At 37.1% G+C, this 24,258-nt stretch overlaps 3 protein-coding genes across 3 annotated transcripts in view; 2 read left to right on the forward strand and 1 right to left on the reverse strand.

The window, feature by feature from the left end:
* Window positions 1-10,090, reverse strand: part of ttbk1b (tau tubulin kinase 1b) — a 36,945-nt gene extending 26,855 nt beyond the window's left edge. The window contains exons 1-4 of the mRNA XM_065297453.2: window positions 9,614-10,090; window positions 3,053-3,196; window positions 1,558-1,705; window positions 28-101 (exon numbers count right to left, since the gene is read on the reverse strand). Coding sequence (XP_065153525.1) covers window positions 28-101; window positions 1,558-1,705; window positions 3,053-3,160 — 330 coding nt within the window. The 5' untranslated portion in view covers window positions 3,161-3,196; window positions 9,614-10,090. The remainder of the gene's footprint in view (window positions 1-27; window positions 102-1,557; window positions 1,706-3,052; window positions 3,197-9,613) is intronic.
* A 94-nt stretch (window positions 10,091-10,184) lies between these two features.
* On the forward strand, window positions 10,185-10,919 carry lnc.lemp (lncRNA encoded micropeptide). Its single transcript, XM_065297455.2, has 2 exons — window positions 10,185-10,447; window positions 10,625-10,919. The coding sequence occupies exon 1, from the start codon at window positions 10,261-10,263 to the stop codon at window positions 10,429-10,431; it is 171 nt and encodes a 56-aa protein (XP_065153527.1). The 5' UTR covers window positions 10,185-10,260; the 3' UTR covers window positions 10,432-10,447; window positions 10,625-10,919.
* A 415-nt stretch (window positions 10,920-11,334) lies between these two features.
* nphp1 (nephronophthisis 1) lies at window positions 11,335-23,950 on the forward strand. The gene is made up of 20 exons (XM_065297456.2): window positions 11,335-11,557; window positions 11,742-11,806; window positions 11,946-12,006; window positions 12,105-12,223; window positions 13,042-13,267; window positions 13,358-13,459; window positions 13,661-13,752; window positions 13,950-13,992; window positions 14,126-14,210; window positions 14,436-14,530; window positions 14,647-14,775; window positions 19,984-20,058; window positions 20,146-20,256; window positions 20,543-20,625; window positions 20,702-20,778; window positions 20,849-20,951; window positions 22,412-22,524; window positions 22,986-23,059; window positions 23,182-23,226; window positions 23,506-23,950. The coding sequence occupies exons 1-20, from the start codon at window positions 11,492-11,494 to the stop codon at window positions 23,743-23,745; spliced, it is 2,004 nt and encodes a 667-aa protein (XP_065153528.1). The 5' UTR covers window positions 11,335-11,491; the 3' UTR covers window positions 23,746-23,950.
* Window positions 23,951-24,258: the final 308 nt, after the last annotated feature.

Here is a 24,258-nt window from a genome sequence, read left to right on the forward strand (position 1 = left end):
CATACAGTATTAAAATTCCAACCGTACCTGCAGCTGCATGACAACATAATTGAACTTGTCATTTCTTCCACATCCAATGAATTTGCACACATGATTCTTTCCTGCACAAAAGAAATGAACATCATAATTTCAAAGATTTATCATATGTAGGCCTACTGTCGGAATACACACACACATACACTCGCCCATACAAAATACATTTAGCGAGCAGGTACAGGGAGGCAGCTAGCAAAGGGCATTTGGGATTCTCAAGCATGTCCTCCAAGAAGGTTACAGAGAAAAAAATAAAAGTGAGAGCGAGAGAAAAGGAGAGACAGAGAGAAATTCTGAGGTGATTCCTGCTTTTAGTTCTTCACGCTCATTACTCTTACAGATTCCCAATGGACTCCCATTCAGCTGAAGCAAAATGCCCTTAGAGGCATTGAAGTCAGTGTGTGTACCTGTGTGTGTTTTAAATGTGCACATCTAAAAACATTGTGACTGGAATATTAATGTATGACATTTTCATATACTTAACAGGACCCATTCTACGCTATATTACCTACAGTAGTTAAACATAATTACAAAATATAGGGACAAATATTAGCTTTTAAAACGTAGTGAGCTGTTTCAATATGGGCTAATTTGGAACACGCCACATAGGGAACAATACACAAATGGCATCTTGCTGTGGATGTCAATAGAGACAGATGCAGTGTAACAGTGTGATCCTCTAGTAAGCAAACAAACACATACAAAACACAAATGTGCTGCTGTCTATAATCTAGGTCTCACAATTTTGGAATTAGGAGCATCAAAGCTTGATTTCATTCACTGATTTTCACTTAATTCTAATCTTTGACCTGGTCAATATTAATGTCAACGTCAATATTTGTAAGATATCAAGGTTATATTTTTATTAAATGTTATTTACATTATTAAGGATGATTTTAAGATGAAAACAGTAAACCACAAAAAAATCAGCTGGGTTTTCACAAGCAGGGTCCCAAATAATGGATACAATCTAAACTGAGAAATCTTTATTTTGTTTAAATTTAAATCAAACACTGTTTAAAATAATGATTCTATTATTTATATTATATTTTGGAACAGAGCCACAATGGCACAGTAGGTAGTGTGTTGTTCAAACGAACGAAGAATAAAGTGTGGCATGCGTCAAAAGAACGAAGAATAAAATGTGGCATGTGTCAATTGGTCCTGTTTTTCCTCTCTCTCCATCCACTACTTACTACATTTTCTTATCTAATATGATGGCAAAACTCCAGAGAGTTATTGTTAAATGCACATGATGTGTGTGTTTTATATGTGCACATCTAAAACATTGTGACTGGCATATTAATGTATAACATTTTCATATACTTAACAGGACCCGTTCTAGGCTACTGTATTACCTACAGTACCTAAACACAATTACGAAATGTAAGGACAAATATTAGCTTTTAAAACGTAGTGAGCTCTCTCTCTCCATCCACTACTTACTACATTTTCCTATATAATATGATGGCAAAACTCCAGAGAGTTATTGTAAAAATGCACATGATGTCACAATTTCCTCACCTTGTAGTTTCTTCAGTACAGCAACCTCCATCTTTAGCACTTGTTTTGGCTGCTGGGCAGATTCCACCTTTAAAGCCACATTTTCCCGTGTTAACAGGTCATAGGCCTCATATATCTCTCCGAACCCTCCGCCACCTATTTTCTTCAGCTGAACACACACACATATTGAAACAGTAAGAAGGTCAGTCATGGCAGTGCATTGATTTTATGTGTTATTCTATAACACCACATGAAGCCTACCTCACACACAATACATAAATATATCACACCAACATCATTCTGAAGAATGTTCTGTATTTTGAACTCAAAAAAGGGCCTGAATCTGAACTGTAAAATATTATAATTGGCTAAATTCACAGAAAATGGGTTTTAACTGACTAGATTTGTTTGACATATTTTGAAACCCAAATAAGGAGGATTTTAGGTAAATTTCCACCACTTTTTACCACTCTAATTGACTCATCACTTTAATAATACAATGCACAGCCTGGTGGTTATAGATCTCAATTGGTAATCAAAAGGTATTGCAGATTTAAATCCTGGAGAAGGTAGTCCCTCTCATATCTTTTAATTTGGTTTAAACGTTAATCCCAAATTGACTACAGCACTTGCTTTATGGCTGGGTTACGTTTAGGACTCAACACTTACGTTTAAGAGACTTTGTTTTAAAGAGCAAATAGTATGCAAAATCCACTTTTAAAAGGTTTGGACATAAATGTGTGTTAGCAGTGGAAACACAACAACCCTACAATGAAAAATCCAGCCTCTCCTTATTTTTTAATCCCCGACATGCTGTTTTGATTTTCTTGTTAATGTGATGTCACACTGATAAAGCCCCGCCCACGACCACTGACTGACTGGTTAATTTTACTCAAAAGCTTTTTTAAATGTGTTTGTTAGCACGTTGTAGCGCGTATGCACCAAAAATACTATTGAATTAGACTGTATTCCCAGAAATCAGATCTATTTTTAACCGGAAGCGCTTACCATCTGTTGGTAAGCTCATTTGCATTTAAAGGTACACACATGAAAACAACACACCACTTTTTGCTCCCACCCAAATAGCTGACATGCTATAACAAATGATCTGTGGGGTATTTTGAGCTGAATCTTTACAGACACATTCTAGGCACATCTGAGACTTAAATTACATCTTGTAAAAAAGAGCATCATAATATGTGCCCTTTAAGTGTTGCCAAAATCCCCAACACTGAGACACTATTACAGTAAATCAGCCATGACAATTTGCAGCCTTTTCCAAGAATATATTGTTGGGGACAGCTGCCTGCCTGTTTAATGTTTATGGGGAGATGCTATGAACGGGCCCATATCCAAATGGTTTGGATGCAATTTGGAAAGAAGCCAGACTAAGTTGATCTAAAGACATCTGTTGTGGGCCATTTTGTCCTGTGTGATTAAACTGCAAAAACAACACACACATAGGACACCCGAATTCCTACACACACATGCACACACACACTACATATACACTTACCACTTTCCAACGCTCTTTTACCAAGCAGTTGGGGGGCAGGATGTCAACCTGCTCCCCCGCCCCGTTCATGTTTTCGTCGCCGTGGACAACGGGCCCTACACACTGCATCGGTTGGCCAGCACCTTACCAAACCCTGCCATTTACCTGCAACAAAACGTGCAAATACATCTGTATTGTGTGCTTATATGGCATACTAAAACACTGCATGCTTTAGATTTTCTAGAAACTATAGTTGTATTTTTACATTTTGTAAAAAACTAAAGACCCAAAAACAGATGTTGTGAAATAGGACTGTCACAATACCAGATTTTCACAACACGTGGTCATTAGAATTCAAGCAATATTCGAAACAATATCATTGTAATATTGAGTGGGATTTAAACAAATAAACAAAGCTATCAGTAAAAATCTTTTGTGTTTTCACTCTTTTGATTGATTAAATTATATTATAAATACAAGTTTAAATATACGTACTTTCTCTCAAAGCAGAATATCATATCATGCTTAATAATATCACAGGTACTGTTACTATAGGTGTATTGTTGTGACACGTTAATGGAAAAATTGTACTGGTTAAAAAATATATATTTAGAAATAGAATTAAAATCACATTAAAGTCCGTGTAAAGTCTGATTTAAAATTTTCAGTTTGTCACACCAAAGAAAAATGTGCTATTAACAATCCAGCCAAATTTGATTGATGAAAAACAAAAAGGCAAGTAAATAAAATAAGTTGGAAATCAAAATCTTGGAAATATAGGCAGGATTATATGAAGAGTTTGGTTCCAAAACACAATAAACGCCATTTTTGAAAAAAATGAGTTACTGCCAGAATCAGCATTATATCAGGTCAGTATTAAAAAGTAAATTCTTAATTTTACGCAAAATCCAATATCTGAGTGTTTATCTGTCATCTTTTCTACCTTTTTTCCCCTAAACGCAATAAACACCACTCCTCCTTTTCTACAGAATGCCATAAATCCACTCCACAGATTACAGCACACCATTCCACGCAATGTAAACAAACAATGGCGGCGCGTTGAGTACACGGAATCCTTGTTTTCTTCATCTACTTTGTACTTTGTGATCACCAAACAAACAAAAACAAAATAATACTTTAATAGCATTGATAAACCTGTGATGGTTTTCTGTGATGGGAAAGAAACGTAAGTCATCAACATCTAATAATTTACACAAGAGGCACTTGAAGACGGGTGCTTATTGTTTGCCCGGGCCGACAGCATCAAGTTTCTGTCATGCTAACACATTGACTCAGATCTTATGAAAAACTTTCCAAAATTTTACTCAAAGTCAACGAAAATCGAGCAGGACCAAAACATTTTACAGCTGATCGCTGTGAAAAATGTTAAGCGAAGACGTCAAGTATAACCGCAGCAATGACCGTGTTCTTAATATCACAAAGTAAGTGTTTTGATTATTGCCATTAATGTTTTTTTTTTTTATCAGTGTGTACAACTTGTCAACTAAATGAATATAACATGGCAAAGATGAATGCACATTTATATAGGCGATTGATTCAATAGATTTATAGCATTTAGAATAAAAACTTGTCATGGATTTATTGCATTTTGTGGAAAAAAATATCCGTTTTTATAATAAATCTTTGAAAATCAAGTTATGGATTTGAATTTTTTATGTTTTTATAAGCTAAAGATGCTATGTGAAAGTTTGTAACAGAAAATAGTGGTTTTCATCTTGTCACTTTCTTGGTATAGAAAACACGTTTTTACCGAAATTTGTCAAAATGGATTTATTGCGTTTTGGAACCAAACTCTTCATATGCTCTTAAACGCTGGGTCCGTGCCAACTGTTGGTGGTGAAACCACACCCGCTTGCGAGAAAGCTGCTGTCTCTTTCAATTTTCAAATACCATTGAAACCTGAAATTTAAGGGCAATTGCAACTGATTAGGGGTGGGCCGGTGGCTCCAAAGCATTATCGAAAAAATCCATACCTCAGACTGCACAGTTCAGTGAAGTCTTTTGTAATGTGTAATGTGAATGTGTTTAGAAACAGTTCTCTGGATTTACTTTACACAGACGTTAAAGAGATGGTTACCCCAAAAATTTAAATTATGTCATTATTTACTCACCCTCATGTCTATTGAATGAAACACCCAAATGTATTTATTTGTTTTTCAAAACCCAAATGCAGATTTTTTTCAAGGTGTCACCTCTCTGTTAGTGCCTGAACTGTTGTTTAGGCAGTTTTAGGATGTTTACTTTTAAATAATGTGTAATAGCAGAACCAGATCTTCAGGACACTTAAAATATATGACACAAGTGAAGTGGAGTTATTTATTTGACACTTTTAGGTCATTTTAAAGCTTAAATGTTTTTCTGGTTAGAAAACCTCTAAAAAACACTTTAAAAAGCAGCACCAAAAGACATTGAGGGTACAAATGACATAATGACAAAGCATAATGGAGGGTAAACTATTCCTTTTAAGGGGACATATAATTAAAAACAGACTTTTTTCCATGTTTAAAGGATAATTCCCGTATTTAACACTTTGAGTCTCATTTCTGGTTTGTTTTGGATGAACTACAGTGATGGACACTGAAATTTTGACAATGGGTCGTGTCTTGAGCTTTTGACTCGTTAAGAAGCATCTCTTGACTGCTTCAGAATGGAAGTCAATGACCATGCACAAACATGTCATTAAAACAACACTTCATGTTTATTTTCAAAACTGTTCTACTCACCGAGTGGTTTGTGGTGTTCGTTGATGATTAAAAACAAAATATTGGCGCAATGTATGATTTCAATCCGTGTTATTTGCTATAGTGGAACTATTTTTTCAGATACCTCACAAGCGCGTATATACTTCCGCTCTATATTTGAGTCTGAAGCGTTAGCACACTCCCGACCACTTGATGGCGACAACCACTTTGCCATACAAGTACGCTCGGTGTCTAGCGTATAGAGTCTATAGACAGTCACAATCGAGCTCAACTTCAAACCTAAAGCTGGTCACTGAGCCATCAAATATGGGAAAAAATCTTCTGAGAGAAACCGAGCGAAAAAACTACAACCACATGTAAACAGACCCTTTTCTGTTTCCTGGCGCAGGAGTGATATATCAGCGAGCAATGAGTCTTTCAAGAGAAGTCAATGGAATTTTACAAAATGCCAAATAAAACACTACAGAAACTGTATTTTGCTACACAACTTGTTTTTAATCATCAACGAACACCACGAACCACTCGGTGAGTAGCACAGTTTTGAAAATGAACGTTAAGTGTTGTTTTAATGACATGTTTGTGCATGGTCATTGACTTCCATTCTGAAGCAGTCAAGAGACGCTTCTAAACAAGTCAAAAACTCAAAACACGACCCATTGTCAAAATTTCAGTGTCCATCACTGTAGTTCATCCAGAACAAACCAGAAATGAGACTCAAAGTGTTAAATACTGGAATTATCCTTTAAGTGCTACAATTGTGTCCCCAGGGCTTTTATCAACCTAGAAAATGTGAAGAAGATCAACCTAGTCACTAAGTTTTAATAAACCATTCTCCACAAGCATGTGATAAACAGGTTATTGATATTTGTCTCTCCTTGTGATGTCAGAAGGGGATAATACCTCCCCTTAATCTGCACTATCCAACCACACTACTGCCATTTAGTGCAGAGATCAGCTCATTTGCATGTTAAAGGACTAGGGGTGTCACGATTCTCCAAATCCTCGATTCGATTACATTTTCGATTCTAAGGTCACGATTCGATCCGATTCTCGATTTTTACATTATTTTTTTTTTGAAGACAAAAATGATATGCCATTATTTATTATTATTATAGTTTAACATAACATGCACAATGCACAACTCACATGGGGGTTTGTGGGCTTCACTTAACGCGAGAGCTTGTAGAAAGAGGATTCCTTCTTGCACGCACATGGATTTAATGCACATGAACTTAATGCGCGTGTCTTGGACTCATAGCATCTGAAATAAATCCAGCATCATAAGCAGCTGCGCTTCTCTCTGTCTCACGTGCACGCGCTTTCGCATCTGTCCGAAGTCTAAACATAAACTAAAGTAGTAATCCTTATGTATTTGTTTAGTTTTATGTGTTTCATGCGAGCTGAGGCAAACTATCCATTTTGTTTAAATATAACCCGCTGCATATTTGCGCCTCCCTCACTCTCGCGCACCTGCAGAGAGCTGCGCTCTGTCCAAAGTCAGATCACTAGTAATCCTGTTTATGATATGCATTTCAAGGAGTTGTAGCATACCTCGTGTTTAAAATATGATCGCGTTCCGCTGGACAGATGTTTTTAAAGGCATCTCTCTCGCTTGGCAAGCCAACCGGACGTGACATGGGGGCGTGGCAGCATCGACGATCCCATTTTTTAATTCGAAGTTCGAAGCTGTGACTTAATTTCGATCGATTTCGATTTAAAATCGAAATCGTGACACCCTTATAAAGGACACACCCAAAATGGCACATTTTTGCTCACACATACAAAGTGGCATTAACATTTAACACACTATTATAACTTATATGTGGGGTATTTTGAATTAGTACATCACATATGTACTCTGGGGACACCAAAGATTTATTTGACATCTTAAAAAAAATCTTGTGAAATGTCCCCTTTAAGCTTGAAACCAAACACAACTGACTAAACAAATACAACATTGTGTCCATTAGAATGAAGAACACCATACAGACACCAGAATAAATGGACTTGTGTTTCTGTAGGCCTTTGTTTAACGCTGGGCTTTAATCCATAATCGATTATGCTTGGTCAGGTCACACAAACACATGCATAAATGAGGCTTAAATCCCATAATTAAATGTCTTAAAACATTGTCGAATATATTGATCAAGGCATTCCAGTTTACAAAGACTGAAAGAACACAACACAACAGAACCACAAACACATTTTTCTGTCCATTTACTGTTTTCTTAAACCCTGAACAGGACAATACACCCTGTTCCTTCACTGCAGTATGTCCCGAGTTGTCTGTAATGTCTGCAGAGTATCAGGTAACAAAAGTCAATCATACACAGAGACCAGAACTAGACTACACCCTTAAACACGATACCATAATGTTTCAGTCATTAAGACTTTAAAATGGACACATCAGTTTGTCTTTCCCATGAATGTGGACAATGCTAAATGCCCCAGCACAACCGGCAAAAGTTGTCTTGATCATTAAAAAGCTCACAATACCTCTCATCTACCAAAATGAATCTCTCTAAGGAATGCAAATGGTTATAAATAGATTTAATTAAGTGAAAAGACTCCCACTATGACTGACACTTCTGTCACCTTCTTCATCTGAGATTATGTTGGAGCCACAAAGGCATTTTAGGAGAAAGCAGGGAATGCCTTCTGCAACCTCAGATTCCATATCTAAGCCATAAACCAAACATTTTTTTTTTTGTAAATTATGCAGCTAGCTAAACAGATTTGCCTATACTTACAATTCACAACACAAAGTAAGGTAAAACATTTAAGTGTTTACTAATAAAAAAGTATACCACATAAATGCACTGTAAGTCTCTATGGATATTGTCTGCCGTAAGTGCAAAATGTAAAATACATGCATACTCATACTGAAAGTCTATCCAGGCTGTAAAATATATGCATCCCACTGTAAAGCTTTTAACCGGCTTCTACAATATAACCTCTGTATAATCAATACTGTTATGGATAATTTGGCAAATTACAACAGCAATGTTTTAAAAGGACACTTATAAAGGCAAATATTTCATCCATTACATGTGCCTGGGACAAAAAGATAATCCTGACATATATAATGTTAGTGCTGCAGACTCTTCACCTGTTTGCACCGCAAACTCACACACTTCAAAACATTGATGACGAGATGCTGACTGCAAAAGCATTACTGCGAGCACACCATGATTAGGACTTGATAAATGTCATGAGCGAAACATTTGTGTGTGTTCAGCCTTCTGACATCTTCAGTTTTCTCCGCAGTGCCAAAAGGAACTGAACCGACCCCACCCAATGACGGTCTGGTCCAATCAACAGCCCGCAAACGTGAGCCCCGCCCCGAAGCATCCCTCGAGCATCTTTCATTGGGGAAATGTCTAACAATCAGCGGACCATTCCCGTGCTCAAGCCTGAAGCGAAAAGAACTTTGGGATATGTCGTCCACTAAGGAGACAATAGACGGAGCGAATACAACAATGTAACATCTGAAAAACTACATCTCCACTTGCCAGGTCATGTTGACGTAAAGCAGCATTATGTAGCACATTAATTATTCATGATTATCCTTAAGCATGAATATTAATACAGTACATATAAAATGGTTGAGTTTCTATTTCTGATTCTAGGCCCAAGTGCCTCAATAGTTTGTCATGACCGTGAGAGGATTTTACGTGTCCGAGGTGGGACACCTGCACCCGTATATAAGGGATATTTATGGAAGCCTGCAGCTAGCGCCAACACAGCATCACTATTGACAGGGTGCCAAGATACACAGGGCAGGCTGATTGCTACAGAAGCTCTTTATAAAAATGATTAACCAAACAGTCACCGGAAAACGAAACCTTAATCGACTGACCTGTTCTTCTGTCGTCGGAGTAAAATCTCAAAGTGAGAGTTTAAGGGATGGCACATCATTCCGTTGACGCGACCGCAGCGTTTTTTTCCCTTGTTGATGCTGCACCATTTTCAGCCTCCTCCTGGTCCTGCACTGATTCAGCATCGTGCGGATACTCCCACTATGCACCGCGCACATGCGTGACCGAAGACGGCTGTTGCGTAGCAACCTGAAAGGTTTGAATCCCCTTCTGCAGACTTGCCATGCAGCCATTAAGAAATTCCATCTTATTACAGCTTAATAAATACATTATTGCTGAAAAATAGAATTTAACGATAATAAATGTTTTACATTTAATACAAATTTTATATCATACTCGCATATTTAATTGTAAAATTTAATTGTAAAATATGCTACATATTATTGTGACCATTTCCCTCTTTCTTTCCCATACGAGCAAATTACAATTATTTAATTAAATATTTCCATTATCGAACAATGCATTAAGTAATATATGAGTATTCGAAATGAGTTTCTTTTATCTTGTTTTATCTCACGGCTGCCCTCGAGCTTGTCGGCACGCCCATGTCACGTGATAGTATACGCTTCACATTCACACACGTGCTACCACAATCCATTCCAGACTGTGTGGTTGTGCGGAGGTGAATATGGCCGATGTGTCGGAAAGGACGTTACAAGTGGCTATTCTAGTTTCGTTTGCTGCTGGTTTTGTAGCTGGATGGCAGGCAAACAGAATGCGAAGAAGATTCTTGGATTGGCGAAAAAAGCGGTTGCAGGACAAACTCGCAGAAACACAGAAAAAGCTGGACCTGTCATGACAGATACAGTTTAAATGTAAGCAAAATGCTATTAAACCGACTTTGGTAAATCCCAAATATTCAGTAGATTAATAATAATCACGAATAAATATTCGTGAGATTGTTGCTAGTTCACACAGTAGTTTCTGGAGTGTTTACATTGCGTATTACAACCAAGTTATATGGTTTAACCAACTGCACATTTGCCTTTTAGTGTCTAGAAAAGACAACAAGGCCATCTGAAGTGACATCAGATTTGACTTCACAACCGGAATAAGGGATCTGCCTTAAATAACAGCATTTCTTCAGAATTTACCAGGATTCAGGCTTTCAACCTTGGATCAAAGACACTCCACTGGCTAGAGAAATAGCAATGCAAAGAATGTCAGACAACGACATTGAGAATTTTTTTTGTATTTGTAGGTTTTCCTTTCTGTAATATTTGTTCAATCCAAATTCATGTTGTTTCCATGTATGTGCTGTTTTATTTGCCTGTGGGAGTTGAAATAAAAGAAAGTATTTTATTAACTGTTGACTCCGTAATATAAAGTATTATGCTCATTTCTTGGTGTGATAATAAGCTTAAGTTAGAAAAAGTATCAATCAACTCGAAGGTGAAAGAAGTGAAACGTTGCATGCATTCGTATACAGACATTTAGACAGAAAACCTGTTTGACCAGGTTAGACAATCACAGCCCAACATAGGAATGGACGCGTGTATTATTAATAATACTGATCTAGAAATGTGTTCTGCTTACAATACAAACTAGTTTATAATAAAAAGGCAGATATTTCAATTCTTATAAAAATGACACGTTTTGTGAACATACACAAGAGAAAAATACGTTAAACCCATTCGTCGACCAGGCTGAGCTCTCGCGCGCACAGTGATGGCGTCACATACTAGCGTCGTAGAAAAAAAGTGGTATCTTAGCAACCACGTTCAGCGTGTCTATCATGGCGCCGCTGCTTTAATTTTTGATAAATCTGAGCACGGTGACTAGGAAATAACACATTAATACAGAAAACGCTGTAAAGTCTGCTGTCGTTTTGTGCTTATGGTGGATACACGAACTACACGATGCCCCCAAAAAGGAGAGGACCTCTTCAAACGATCCAAAGAGAGACGGACGAGATGAAACGAAAGGTTAAATGAAATCAGCTCTTTATTTGTATGCAATAGATTTTGCTTAAGTGCCAAAAACCAACTTAAACCATAGTACTCGTTTGTAACTAATTAATTTGTGTCCTCTGGTCTGTTGATAATAATAAAAGAATATTATGAATAGCACATAAAAGTCTATAATAATAGTGCTGTATCTGTCTTGCAGGTAGATTCGTTGGTCCAACAGGCTGCTAAATCAAGCATAACAGACAAGACAGATACCTTAGAAAGGTGCAGTGATTCTCTACAGTATATGTTTTGGACAATAAATGCCCACATGACTACAAGTACAAGGATACATACATACTTTGATTTCTATAGGATCTTGCACATGCCACAATGTGATCTGTAACTATGTTTGCTTTTCAAGATGCAAAGAGTTACAGCGTGCAGTCGTGGAAATATTGAAGACCCTGAAGAAATTATCTAAAGTAACACCCCTGTCTATAAATATATATTATTAACAGTGGTGTATCACAATAGATGATGTTTTATATAAAGGATGAATTGCATGATTCTGGTTGATCAGGCAGATGAGCCGGCTCCAGTGGGGAACTATGAGCAGTGTAAAAAGGAAGAGGAGAGACGTTTGTTGACACTACAGGAGCGTCTACTGTCTTTAGTTCTTAAGCTACAGCCTCTGGATGAGTATGTACTGTTTTAAATCTATTCAAAGAACCATGCATACATTAGTGAACGTATTATTTGAATGCAAGGTGCTTTTGGAAAACGTTTACTAATAAATATGTGCATTAAAATCAAATTGGTTCTTTGTTGCATCTGTCTGCAGAACCATTGACAGATAGAAAACAGAGGCACTGATATGTAGACGGTTAAACCTCTGGTGTAGGTTTTTGCCTGAATTTAAAGGTCATACACATTTAAGGTCATTAACATGCTTTTATGTTAAATGGCACCTATTATGCCCATTTTTACAAATAGTTATATAAGTCTCAGGTGTGCCCAGAATGTGTCTGTGAAGATTCAGATCAAAATACCCCACTGATAAGGTTGCCAAAAATGCCCCAATTTGGGTGGGAGAATTGCAAATGAGCTGCTGCTTCTCACACCTTTACCAAAATGGACTATGAGTGCCTTCTGTTAAAATACACAGTAGTATCTAACTATTGAGATACTGTGAACAGTGTACAATACGGAGGAGGGTGGAAACTATGGATTTGCAAGACTGTCAATCAATGGCCGTAGGCAGAGCTTTATCAGTGTGACATCACATTGATAAAAGAATGGCATATCTAATAAGACTGCTTTGGTATAATGGGGATTAAAAAAATAGGTTTTTTTATTGTAGGGTGGTTGTTTTTTTTACACGCAACACAATTTATGTCCTAACACCTTGTACAAGTAGTTTTTTTGCGTTTATGTTTATGTCTAAGTAGTTTTCAATAACCATATTAACCAGTACCAATAACCATTCAACACTAAGTCTTTGTTTTCTGGCCATGTAGAGCAGCTGGAACTAGTTCATCTCAGACAGAACAGGAGAGTGAGGAGGAAGAAAGTGATGAAGATGGCAGCTCAGAGGATGAGAGTGCTGAAGAAGACATACAGGATGATAATGTTGATGAGAGTGATGATGAGGAGGAGGATACAGATGCTTTAGAACAAGAATCTGTTTCATATCTTGCTCTCAGTGCATTTACAGGAGAGGAAGAGGGAGATCTCTGTGTTCAGGTGACTAGCGTAACATCTGCTTATTTCATCATTAAAAAACATGTATTCAGCATTAGCTGTTGTTTTTTACAATAAGTATTTTTTGTACAGAAAGGAGAGGTTTTGAAAATTCTTTCTAAGAATGAGGATGGATGGTGGTTGGCTCAGAATTCAGCTGGACAGAAGGGTCTGGTACCTAAAACTTTTCTAAAGGTGTGTTTAATTTACAACAGATCATACTGCAGACCTTTTATATGTAAAATCTCAGATTTAGCTTTAAAACTTTTGTCCCTTTAAAATAAGACACTTCAATGGGCAGTCCTAACCGAATTATTTAAATTATTTGTTTAAGTACTAAACTGATATCTGGTTTAAATGAAGAGTCTGTGTATGAAGAGCATTGTTTGTTTTCAGCTGTTGTCTCAGTCGGAAAGTGAGAGAGAGAATGATGATGAAGACGAGGAAGAGAGTGAGGAAGAGCATGAGGAGTCTGACAAAAAATCCAGGTAATGTTTCATCTCTCTCCACCAGATGGCAGGATTGCCTTTGCATTCTACAGTCTGTTTTGTTGAACTGCTTTTTTATGAACGCAAAGTGTGTAAGTCTCACAATCTATGTATATCCTAAAGTAAAATAATTTGAATTACCATACAGTGTTCATGGTGAAAACTGATTTACTGATTGAGAATACTTTTTCAAATAGCAAAGCATCCAATTGGGATACAGTGCGGAAGGCTGTTACTGAGGTATATTCTGTTTTAATACATTTTTAAGACTAATGTATCTTATGTGCATGTACTCTCCTCTAAACCTCAGAAACACAATAACAGAGACTTATAAACTAGCCACCACATATACTAAATTGTGTTGTATCTGCAGATAGATGCCACTGATGTGCTGGCAGCGATGGGTGCCATCCCTCCAGGCTTCAGACCCTCCACTCTCTCCAAACTTCTGGAGGAAGGTCACTAATTGATTTATGTGTAATCTTTTGTGTAAATTAGAAGTTTACCCATACGAAACACTGTTTTGGTAGGACCACAGAACCATTAGTGTGTACAAATTAATGTGTTTCCAATAGTGAGTTTGGCTGTTACAAGTCACATGCGGCTGTTATCAAAGATGCTATTATACTTGTACTATGTGCTTAGTTTTTTTTATCTTATGTGTGTATGTGTTTGTTGAGCAGGAATATCTTACAGGGCAAGTCACTTCATTCAACCTAAGCTTAGCCAATCACAGCTCTCCTTTAAAGACCTCCATCTAGACCCAGATACAGGCAAGGTATCTACCTGCAACATAAACACTAACTGTTTATAGTTCATTATGCATAACCAAAGTATTGCCCTCCTCTTTAATAACATGTTGAATACTTGTGTGTGTGTGTGTCCATTATCCAGGTTCATGGACGCCCTTCTAAAGTGAGTTTAACACTAAATCTGTGGAGCTGTAGAATGATACCTCCTCCCGGGGTTGGGTTACAGGTGCTAAGCAGGCATGTTCGTCTGTGTGCATTTAATGGAAGCCAGGTAACACGCTGAGATGCATTTTCAAAGTTAGTGGTGTGAAAAAGTATTGGCACCCTTCCTTTTTTTACTTTTTGCATGTTTGTGACACTTTAATGTTTTAGATCAAAGATAACACAAGTAAACACAACATGCAGTTTTTAAATGAAGGTTTTTATTATGAAGGGAAAACAAAATCCAAACCCACATGGCCCTGTGTGAAAAGTCTTTGCCCCCTAAACCCAATAACTGGTTGGGCCACCTGTAGCAGCAACAACTGAATCCAGCTTTTGCGATTACTTGCAATAAGTCTGTTACAGCACTGTGGAGGTATTTTGTCCCATTAATCTTTGCAGAATTGTTGTAACTCAGCCACATTGGAGGGTTTTCGAGCATGAACCGCCTTTTTAAGGTCATGCCACAGCATCTCAATTGGATTGAGGTCAGGACTTTGACTAGGTCACTACAAAGTCTTCATTTTGTTTTCTCTTCAGCCATTCAGAGGTGGCCTTTCTGGTGTGTTTTGGATCATTGTCCTTCTGCAGAACCCAAGTGCGCCTCAGCTTGAGGTCACAAACAGATGGATGGACATTGTCCTTCAGGATGTTTTGGTAGACAGCAGAATACATGCTTCCATTTATCACAGCCAGTCTTCCAGGTCCTGAAGCAGCAAAACAGCCACAGACCATCACACTACCACCACCATATTTCACTCTTGATATTGTTCTTTTTCTCAGGTGTGTTACTTTTACGCCAGATGTAATGGGACACACACACCTTCCAAAAAGTTCAACTTTTGTCTCGTCAGTCCATAGAGTATTTTTCCAAAAGTATTGGGGATCATCAAGATGTTTTCTGGCAAAATCGAGACGAGCCTTTAGTTCTTTTTGCTCAGCAGTGGTTTTCGTCTTGGAACTCTGCCATGCAGGCCATTTTGCGCAGTCTCTTTCTTATGGAGTCATGAATCCTGACTTTAACTGAGGCAAGTGAGTCCTGCATGTCTTTGGATGTTGTTGTGGGGTCTTGTGTGACCTCTTGGATGAGTCATGGCTGGGCTCCTAGGGTAATTTTGGTCGCTCGGCCACTCCTGGAAAGGTTCACCACTGTTCCATGTTTTCTCCATTTGTGGATAATGGTTCTTACTGAGGTTCTCTGGAGTCCAAAAGCTTTATAAATGGCTTTATAACCTTTTCCTGACTCAATTACTTTTGTTCTCTTTGTTCCTGAATTTCTTTGGATCTCAACAGTATGAGTAGCTTTTGAGGATCTTTTGGTCTACTTCACTTTATCAGGCAGGTCCTATTTAAGTGATTTCTTGATTGTGAACAGGTGTGGCAGTTTTCAGGCCTGGGTGTGCCTAAAGAAACAGAGCTCACAATACAATACAATACAATACAATACAAACTTTATTTCTATAGCACATTTAAAACAACTCCTGTTGACCAAAGTGCTTTTCAAGAAGACATTTGAACAAACAAACAAAAAAGACAGAGAAAAACATTAAAACAATAAGAGAAGAGCTTATAAAACTAAAATCCATGCTGAAAAGATATGATTTTTTTAACCTCAACTTAAAAACATCCACAGAAGGAGCCGATTTACTGTACAAGGAAGAGGGTTTCAGTAAGCGTGGAGCAGCTACCGAAAAAGCCCTATCATCCTTTCATTTTAACCTTGTTTTAGGAACATATAAAATCATCTAATTGGTAGATGTCCTGATTCTTGTGTTTTGATAAGGCTTTAGAAGATATATATAGCAATATATTTTGGTGTAATGCTTTAAAAACCATTAACAAAATCTTAAATTCAATCCTACATTTTTTCAGGCAACCAGTGTAATGTAATAAGAACTGGTGCAATCCTCTCACTTTTCTTTGTCTAGCTGCAGAATTCTGCAATAATTGAAGCTGATTAAAAAGATAGTTGGCACTGCGGTAAACCATAAACCAGCCTTAACAACACTGGTCAACTGCTTCTCCAAAACCAAGGATGAGTCAATGGTAACGCCCACATTTTTAGCATGGTCTGACACATGACATCGAAGTCAGTCTACTTATAATTTCCTTTGATGCAGAAGAAGGACCAAACACAACACAGTCTTAAGGCCGTTTCACACGGTACGCGGCAACCGTGAGTGTTTAGTTCTTTTTCAATAGGAGACGTGCGGAAAGCGGCAAAACGGGGGCGGTTACAGAGGTGAAGCGGAGTTGGTCCACACGCCTTGCTCGTGCACCCAAAATCCTATTCCTTCTCCGGACATGGTACTTCATGACAGGTGCCGTTGAAGATAAACATATTTGGACTAAATACTGCACAAAACGCTTCCAATACAAGAGAAAAGCTGAAGCCGCGCGGCGATTTTGCCGCTTACCGTGTACCGTGTGAAACAAGCATTATTCCGATTTAGGTTGCACTCCAACCAAGCCTTAATCTCACCTAAACACTGAACAAGTACATCCAAGGATTTTGAGTCGGTCGAATCTATTGGAATATATAACTGTGTGTCATCTGCGTACAGATGATACATAATATTGTATTTGCGGAGGAAAAAAACCCTAAAGGACACATATATAGTGACAATAAGATGGGCCCAAGAATGGAACCCTGAGGCACACCACAACGTAATTTAGCCGACGAAGAGCGCAAATTAGCAATGTAGATCGAGAACGATCTGTCTTTCAAATAAGATTTAAACCAATCTAAGGCAATGCCTTTGATACCAACATCCTCCAGACGACTCAATAAAATATCATGATCAATGGTATCAAAAGCAGCTGTAAGATCTAGAGGAATAAGAATAACTGGCTTTCCAGAACCTACTCCTTAAAAAATATCGTTAAAAACTTAATGAAGGGCAGTTTCTGTGCTGTGAAATGATTTAAAACCCTGACTGAAACATGTCTTTAACATTATTTTCCTCTAGGTATGGAGCAAGTTGAGAAAACACGATTTTCTCTAAAACTGTTGATAAAAATATGTAATTTTAATATTGGTCGACTTCAGAAGTGGCTGAACAACTGCATGTTTGAAACATAATGGAACAGTTCCAGTAGTTAAACTACTATTAAAAGGTGATTGAAGAATAGTGCCTAAGAGGTTAAACCGAGTTGATAACAAACCAGGTGGAATAGGATCTAAGGGATGTGTCCCTGGAGTAGTATGAATTATGAAATGTTCCAACTGTGTTAAAGAGATTGGTTCAAAACTATTAAAGTAACTTAAGGAATTTAAAGCCACGCCATTAGTTTTTCAAGGACTAATCTGTGCCCATAGATTTTCCATTTTATTTACAAAAACAAACTGTTTAAAAAATCCTCAAGTGTGATAAACCACAAATAACGGGGGCAAGCAACAGTGCCATGTTTTTTTTTTTGTATTTTGTTCTCCCTTTATAATAAAAACCTTATTTAGGGACACTCCATTTTTTAATATTCACATTTTCCAGCTCCCCTAGAGTTAAATATTTGATTTTTACCACTTTGGAATTCATTCAGCTGATCTTCAGGTCTGGCGGTACCACTTTTAGCATAGTTTAGCACAATCCATTGAATCTGATTAGACCATTTAGCATCGCGCTCAAAAATAACCAAAGAGTTTCGATATTTTTCCTATTTAAAACTTGACTCTTCTGTAGTTACATCATGTACTAAGACCGACAGAAAATTAAAAGTTGCAATTTTGTAGCCAGATATGGCTAGGAACTATACTCTCATTCTGCCGTAAAAATCAAGGACTTTGTTGCTGTAACATGGCTGCAGGAGGCGTAATGCTAAATGGTCTAATCAGATTCAATGAATTATGCTAAGCTATGCTAAAAGTGGTACTAGTCCTGGAGATTAGCAGAATGGATTCCAAAACTGAAAAAAATCAAATATTTAACTCTAGGGGAGCTGGGAAATGAGCATATTTTCACAAAACGTGGAATGTCTTTTTAAAAACTGCATGTTGTGTTTACTTGTGTTAACTTTGTTTGAGTGACAAATATATATAAAAAAAAACAGGAAGGAGCCAACACTTTTTCCCACCACTGTATGCTACGTTCCAGACAAATCATAATTACATTTTACATTTAAGCATTTGGCAGACACGTTTATCCAACTCGACTAACAGTGCATAAAAAATATCAGTATACTATGTATGTGTGCCCTGAATTCAAACCCATGACCTTTAGTGTTGCTGACACAATGCTCTACCACTGAGGTATACAGGAGAATTTAGGATATTTCCCTGGAAATGAATGTCTACAACGGCACTAAACACTTTAAGGGGCATTTTCCCGGACAGGGATTAGTTTAAGACAGGACTAGGCCTTAGTTAAATTGGGACATTTAAGTCATTTTAAAAGCATAATTTATAAATAAACATTACTGGTGTGCATCTTGAGACACAACACTTTCACTGATATATTTTAGGATATGTCAGAGCAAGTTGTTTTCTATTTGTCTAACATTTAAGTTAGTCAGGGACTAGTCTTAACCCCTGTCTAGGAAACTGGCCCATAATGTTACTTAAGTCGTTATTTCCAAATGCGAGTTGTCTCCAGTATTAGCACTAGTATATTTATCGCCCTCTCTATCATCTGAGTAGTTTCAGCAGAGGGATATTTAAATACAAATGCAAAAAGATGTATAATAATTTCATACATTCTGACATCATGTGATGGTCATGTGGCACAGTATTCAAAGGCAGAACCATGTAAACCTAAATCAAATAACAGAATGTAATGGGATTAATGACAATGGTACTTAAATAGACAAAAGCATGCGTTCATACTTTAAACAACTTTTTAAGGTACAATCCGATCTAAATTATTGGGCATATTTAAGTCTTTAGTTAAAAGTTTTAAAAAACTTGAGCAAAGTGAAATTGAACTCATATGTTTTATAATCATTTACTTTGGCATCAGCTCAATATTTGTCTTTTTAATTTTGTAGGGTTGAGCCAAATATATTAAAGTAAATGATATGGACTTAGTTGAGCATTATGATCCAATAATTATTGCAGAAAGTCTTCAATCTTGTTTTCTTAAAATCTTCCCTTTACAGTTTAAGAACGGGTCATTTAAAAAGTCATTGTAAAAGTTGAGGACAACAATTCTAATGCAAATTTAAACTCAACGTCTTTAAGAAACTGGTATCATATGACACATATGTGTACATAACACTATTGTTTCTCTCTCTTTGTTCCACTTGAAGTTTGCTTTTGACTAAAGTTGAATGCTTTCCATGTCAGGTTTTGAGTAACATTCATACAATCAGAGCCACTTACAACTCAAAGAGCCCAAAGTCCTGGAGCTTCTCTCCAAGGGTAAGAATAATACACAGGCATTGATACATGCACATCCTTCTTTTGTGTTTAATCTGAATTTTACCTGGCATGTGTGCTGTATTTTAGATGGTTGGAATGCTTCCCTGTCTTCTGGATGGAGACTGTTTCCTGCGTTGCGATTCCGAAACTCCTGATCTCGGGATTCTGTTTGAATTGGGTGTAACCTACATTAGAAATGTAAGCAATAACTCCTTGCAAAAGTAATTGTAATCGATTCATTTATCATATGTCAATTACAGCCAGCTCTGATCCCTGAGGATATACACCTACCAACATTTGTCTATTTAACTCCCTTGTTCAATTAGCACACACACACACATATAGATAATTTTCATAAAACACAGTAGAGTAAATAAGCGTGACTATCTGCACAACCGTGTTCTGCTAATCATTTGTTTTGCAAAAGCAACAAGGTTTTGCAAGTTATTGATGACAGGGTACTAAGTGTTTTGCTCTGTTACAGTCCACAGGCGAGAAAGGAGATCTCAGCTGTGGTTGGGCCTTCCTAAAACTGTTTGATGAAAGTGGAGCTCCCATCGCCCTACGGTACACACACACGCTAATAATAATACAGAGCCTAAGCAATCCACAATACTATTGTCCTTTGTATATTTGTGTTCAGGACACATGAGCTCACTATTCATGGTGGCACACCATTTGAGAAAGACACTGATTTGGATGCCACATCTACTAAGAGAGGTAACAGTCTGTCACAAAACCCTCACACACTTTAACACTCACATACTTATTGCCACTGTTCCCTTCTTAGGCACATCCACTAGTGTACTTCAGCAGATGTTGCTGTCCAGGAAGCAGCCCAAACTCCTTGTTAAACTCAAATCGGTGAACACACGCAGAAGAGAACTTCTGAAGTAAATGGTCAAATTCTCTGACTTCACATTAATATTGTTATTCTGAAAAAAAAACGATGATGTTTTGTACGATTTATTACACGGCACTCTAAAATGCTTGATTCTGATTGGCCAGTCCTGACATTCCAAGGTTTGTTATTCTGAGATAACAACCGCCTAAAACTAATAACACACAGTAACCTGGATACAAATAATTTTGACAGGTACAGTAAATGACATTATATTTACAAAGGATTAAACCAAATAGTGTGTTTATGACATTTTACGTCTTATCTTGAAACCGAAAGTAAACAGGTCTGCATTTGTTAAAAATAAGCTAATTAAATATTTCAAATCACTATTTAATGTTCCGTACCTTACTTATAAGGTAAATAGCCGTGTAAGAAGCAGGATAATGTACAAGCAGCAGGTTGTAAATCGCGAATAAAGTCACACTGTCAGGGCTTATTTCTGTGATAACAACCTGCTTCCTATACATTATCCCTTACATATAGAATGTTATAATTTGGGCTGTCAATAGATTAAAATATTTAATCTAGATTAATTGTTTCATGAGTTAATTTGCGATTATTCGCAAATCTCACATTTGTATCTGTTCTAAATTTACCTAAATTTAACACTTTTCAAGTTTTTAATGCTCTAATTAACATGGATTTGGACAAATATATATGCTATATGCAAATTTAGGATTACAACACCCTATTTGCATTTTCAACAGAACCATCAGCCATAGTTTTATAAATGATTTTCCCTTTAGAAGACCTTGTTCTTTCTCCATTTCTGTTTGCTGCTGCATCATTTGTGACCTGTGCTGGCAAATTGAGTTTGGATGAGCAAATTTTCAAAAAAAAAAAATTATATTTTAACATTCTCCATTAAAAAACTTCAAAACAATGCATGATTTGTTGAAATCTGACAAAACATGACAGAATTATACCTGTTTACGCAAAGCAAAAACAATATCAATATATGTTTAAAAAAATGTTTTTCTTTTATTGTTTCATTTTGACATTGAGACAGACCGCTTTAAGATACTGTAGGCTAATGCAAGGGTTTAATATAATGTTAGACGACAGATACTTTTCCTCAACAGTTAACCAAACATTCACTTCAGATATAACAGATTATAGGTCATACCTCTCAGGAAACGTACAGATAAAGATCATTTTAGATGTTTAATGACGATTAAGAGCATTGGATTCACTAGACGAGAGCTTAATGTTCTTATTTTTATGAAAACCTCCAACTCATCTAGACAGCGCGGCTTCTCAATTCATCCAGCTGTGGGCTAGACCAAGGGTCAAACAGAAATTGTGTGTTGTCTTAATCGCGCGTTGATAAAATTAGTGGTGTTAAAATGAATTTGCGTTAACGCATTATTAACCCGTTAATTTTGACAGCCCTAGTTAGAATATACTCATGAAGCATTAATGGCTTTTTTCCATCATGTTCCATCCAAGTCTGTTGCCAGACACTATAGTTGGAAGTTTGTCCTTACTGCACTTACTGGCAATATACAGGCAAATACTGGCTGATGCTCTTTTACTGGACCGGGTCACCATGCAGAGTGCAGGTAATACAACCAAACACAATGTACTTCAAAGAGACTTAAAATTAAGGAGTTTCAAAGAGTTCTTCACAGTGATGTCATGGAAGAACCATTGCTTTCCGTAAAGAACCCTTTAGTTAAATGAACCATTTTGTTTTTGCCTTTTCATAGTCTAATGCGGGGGTTTTCAAATTGGGGTCCGGGCACCTCCCCAGGGTTCCAAGGGGTCTCTTAGAAAATTAAATGTTCATCATATGTGGGGTCCCTGCCATCATAAAGTTTGTAAAACCCCTGGTCTAAAAAACTTTATCCACTAAAGAGAAGCTTAAAGATTTTTCAGATGTCAAAGGTTCATGGTGGAACCGTACATCCAAAAATAGTTATTCTATGACATTGTGTAGCACCCATATTTTTAAGACTGTATTACCACACACAAAAAAAAAACATAATGCAGTTGTATATTCCTGTGTTGGTCTTTGTCTTAGATCTCATTTGCAGTGCGGTTCTAGCTTCCTTCCCCAATTTTCTAGATCAGCCGGACCTAATGGATGCATTTAGGGTAAGAACACACACACACATATATTTTCTATCATGGACTGTGCTTTCCATTGGCATCAGTTGTTTTCTTATTAAGGTAGGTATATTTTTTATGAGTTCTTAACTAAATATCTGATTTTACAGAAATCATGGACCGAATCGGAGAGTAACCTGAGACGATCTGAAAAGGTAAACTGTGTGTGTATTTGAATATGTTTCATGACATTGTTACACTGTTAGTATCATTTTGGTTAGTATTATGCATTACGTAGCTCATATACAATGTGTGTGCATGTATGTGTGAATGATTTACCTGATAATCAGGTTTGGTGAAGTAATCTAAAATCATGGTCATAGAAGATATCATTCTCAGTGGGCTTACGTGTTTTAACCGCATCCTATGCTCAACGTTTCTTGATCTATTTGTTTATGTTATCCTCATACTACTTGTGTTTCTGTGTATTACAGAGGGACATTAAGGTGTTAAAGCAGTTGTTTGTCAGCGTATATATGGGCAGTGTCTATCCATTGTTGTATTGTGTGGAGATGCCCACTCCCTGCTGGGCTGATGAAGAGGTGGAGTCTCAACGTGCCCGATTCATCTACAGCCCTTCCCGAAAAATCTCTGTAGGAACTATGCTGACATCTGACTGCTCACAACAAGCCTTTGACATCACACAGGTCACGTATGACCTCATCAGCAACTGACAGTCTAGAGACCTACAGTGTCAGCTTCATCATGTAAACACCTCATTAGCAGTGATCAGATTACCTGGACCTGATCGACCAGAAAATCGTGAAATCTTACACATCAGTTTTAAAATCTAATAGAGCACATCTTTGTTAAAAGATTAGATTTGAATGTTTCATCATTCGTATTTGTATATTCACAGCACAAATAAATAGTTGAACTGTTATGAGTTTGCTTAATCCCTCTCACACCCAGTTTTAGAAAAAACAGATTTAATCTTAATTATGTTGAAATCACGCCACGTATGTATGCTGCCAGTCAAATATTTGTACACTACAATATCTACAGTTTTGAAAAACTTAGTCTTCAGAGCTATAACATAAATGAAAGTATGTCAAATGATACATTTACAAATATTTAAAGCTAAAATCCTTTGCCTGTATTGCATCTTTTCACACATAACCAAGCAAAACTAATTTCAAGGACTTGAGCATTTAAAGATTTTTCAGATATTGAAAACATCTATAACT

This window comes from Paramisgurnus dabryanus, chromosome 17 (genome assembly GCF_030506205.2).
Source record: "Paramisgurnus dabryanus chromosome 17, PD_genome_1.1, whole genome shotgun sequence".
Lineage (NCBI taxonomy): Eukaryota > Metazoa > Chordata > Actinopteri > Cypriniformes > Cobitidae > Paramisgurnus > Paramisgurnus dabryanus.

Coding starts and splice junctions, on each gene's coding strand:
- lnc.lemp (XM_065297455.2), top strand. CDS start 10,261: ATGGCCGATGTGTCGGAAAGGACGTTACAAGTGGCTATTCTAGTTTCG.
- nphp1 (XM_065297456.2), top strand. CDS start 11,492: ATGCCCCCAAAAAGGAGAGGACCTCTTCAAACGATCCAAAGAGAGACG. Junction 11,558..11,741: donor CGGACGAGATGAAACGAAAG/GTTAAATGAAAT, acceptor TCTGTCTTGCAG/GTAGATTCGTTGGTCCAACA. Junction 13,993..14,125: donor TGCGGAAGGCTGTTACTGAG/GTATATTCTGTT, acceptor TTGTATCTGCAG/ATAGATGCCACTGATGTGCT.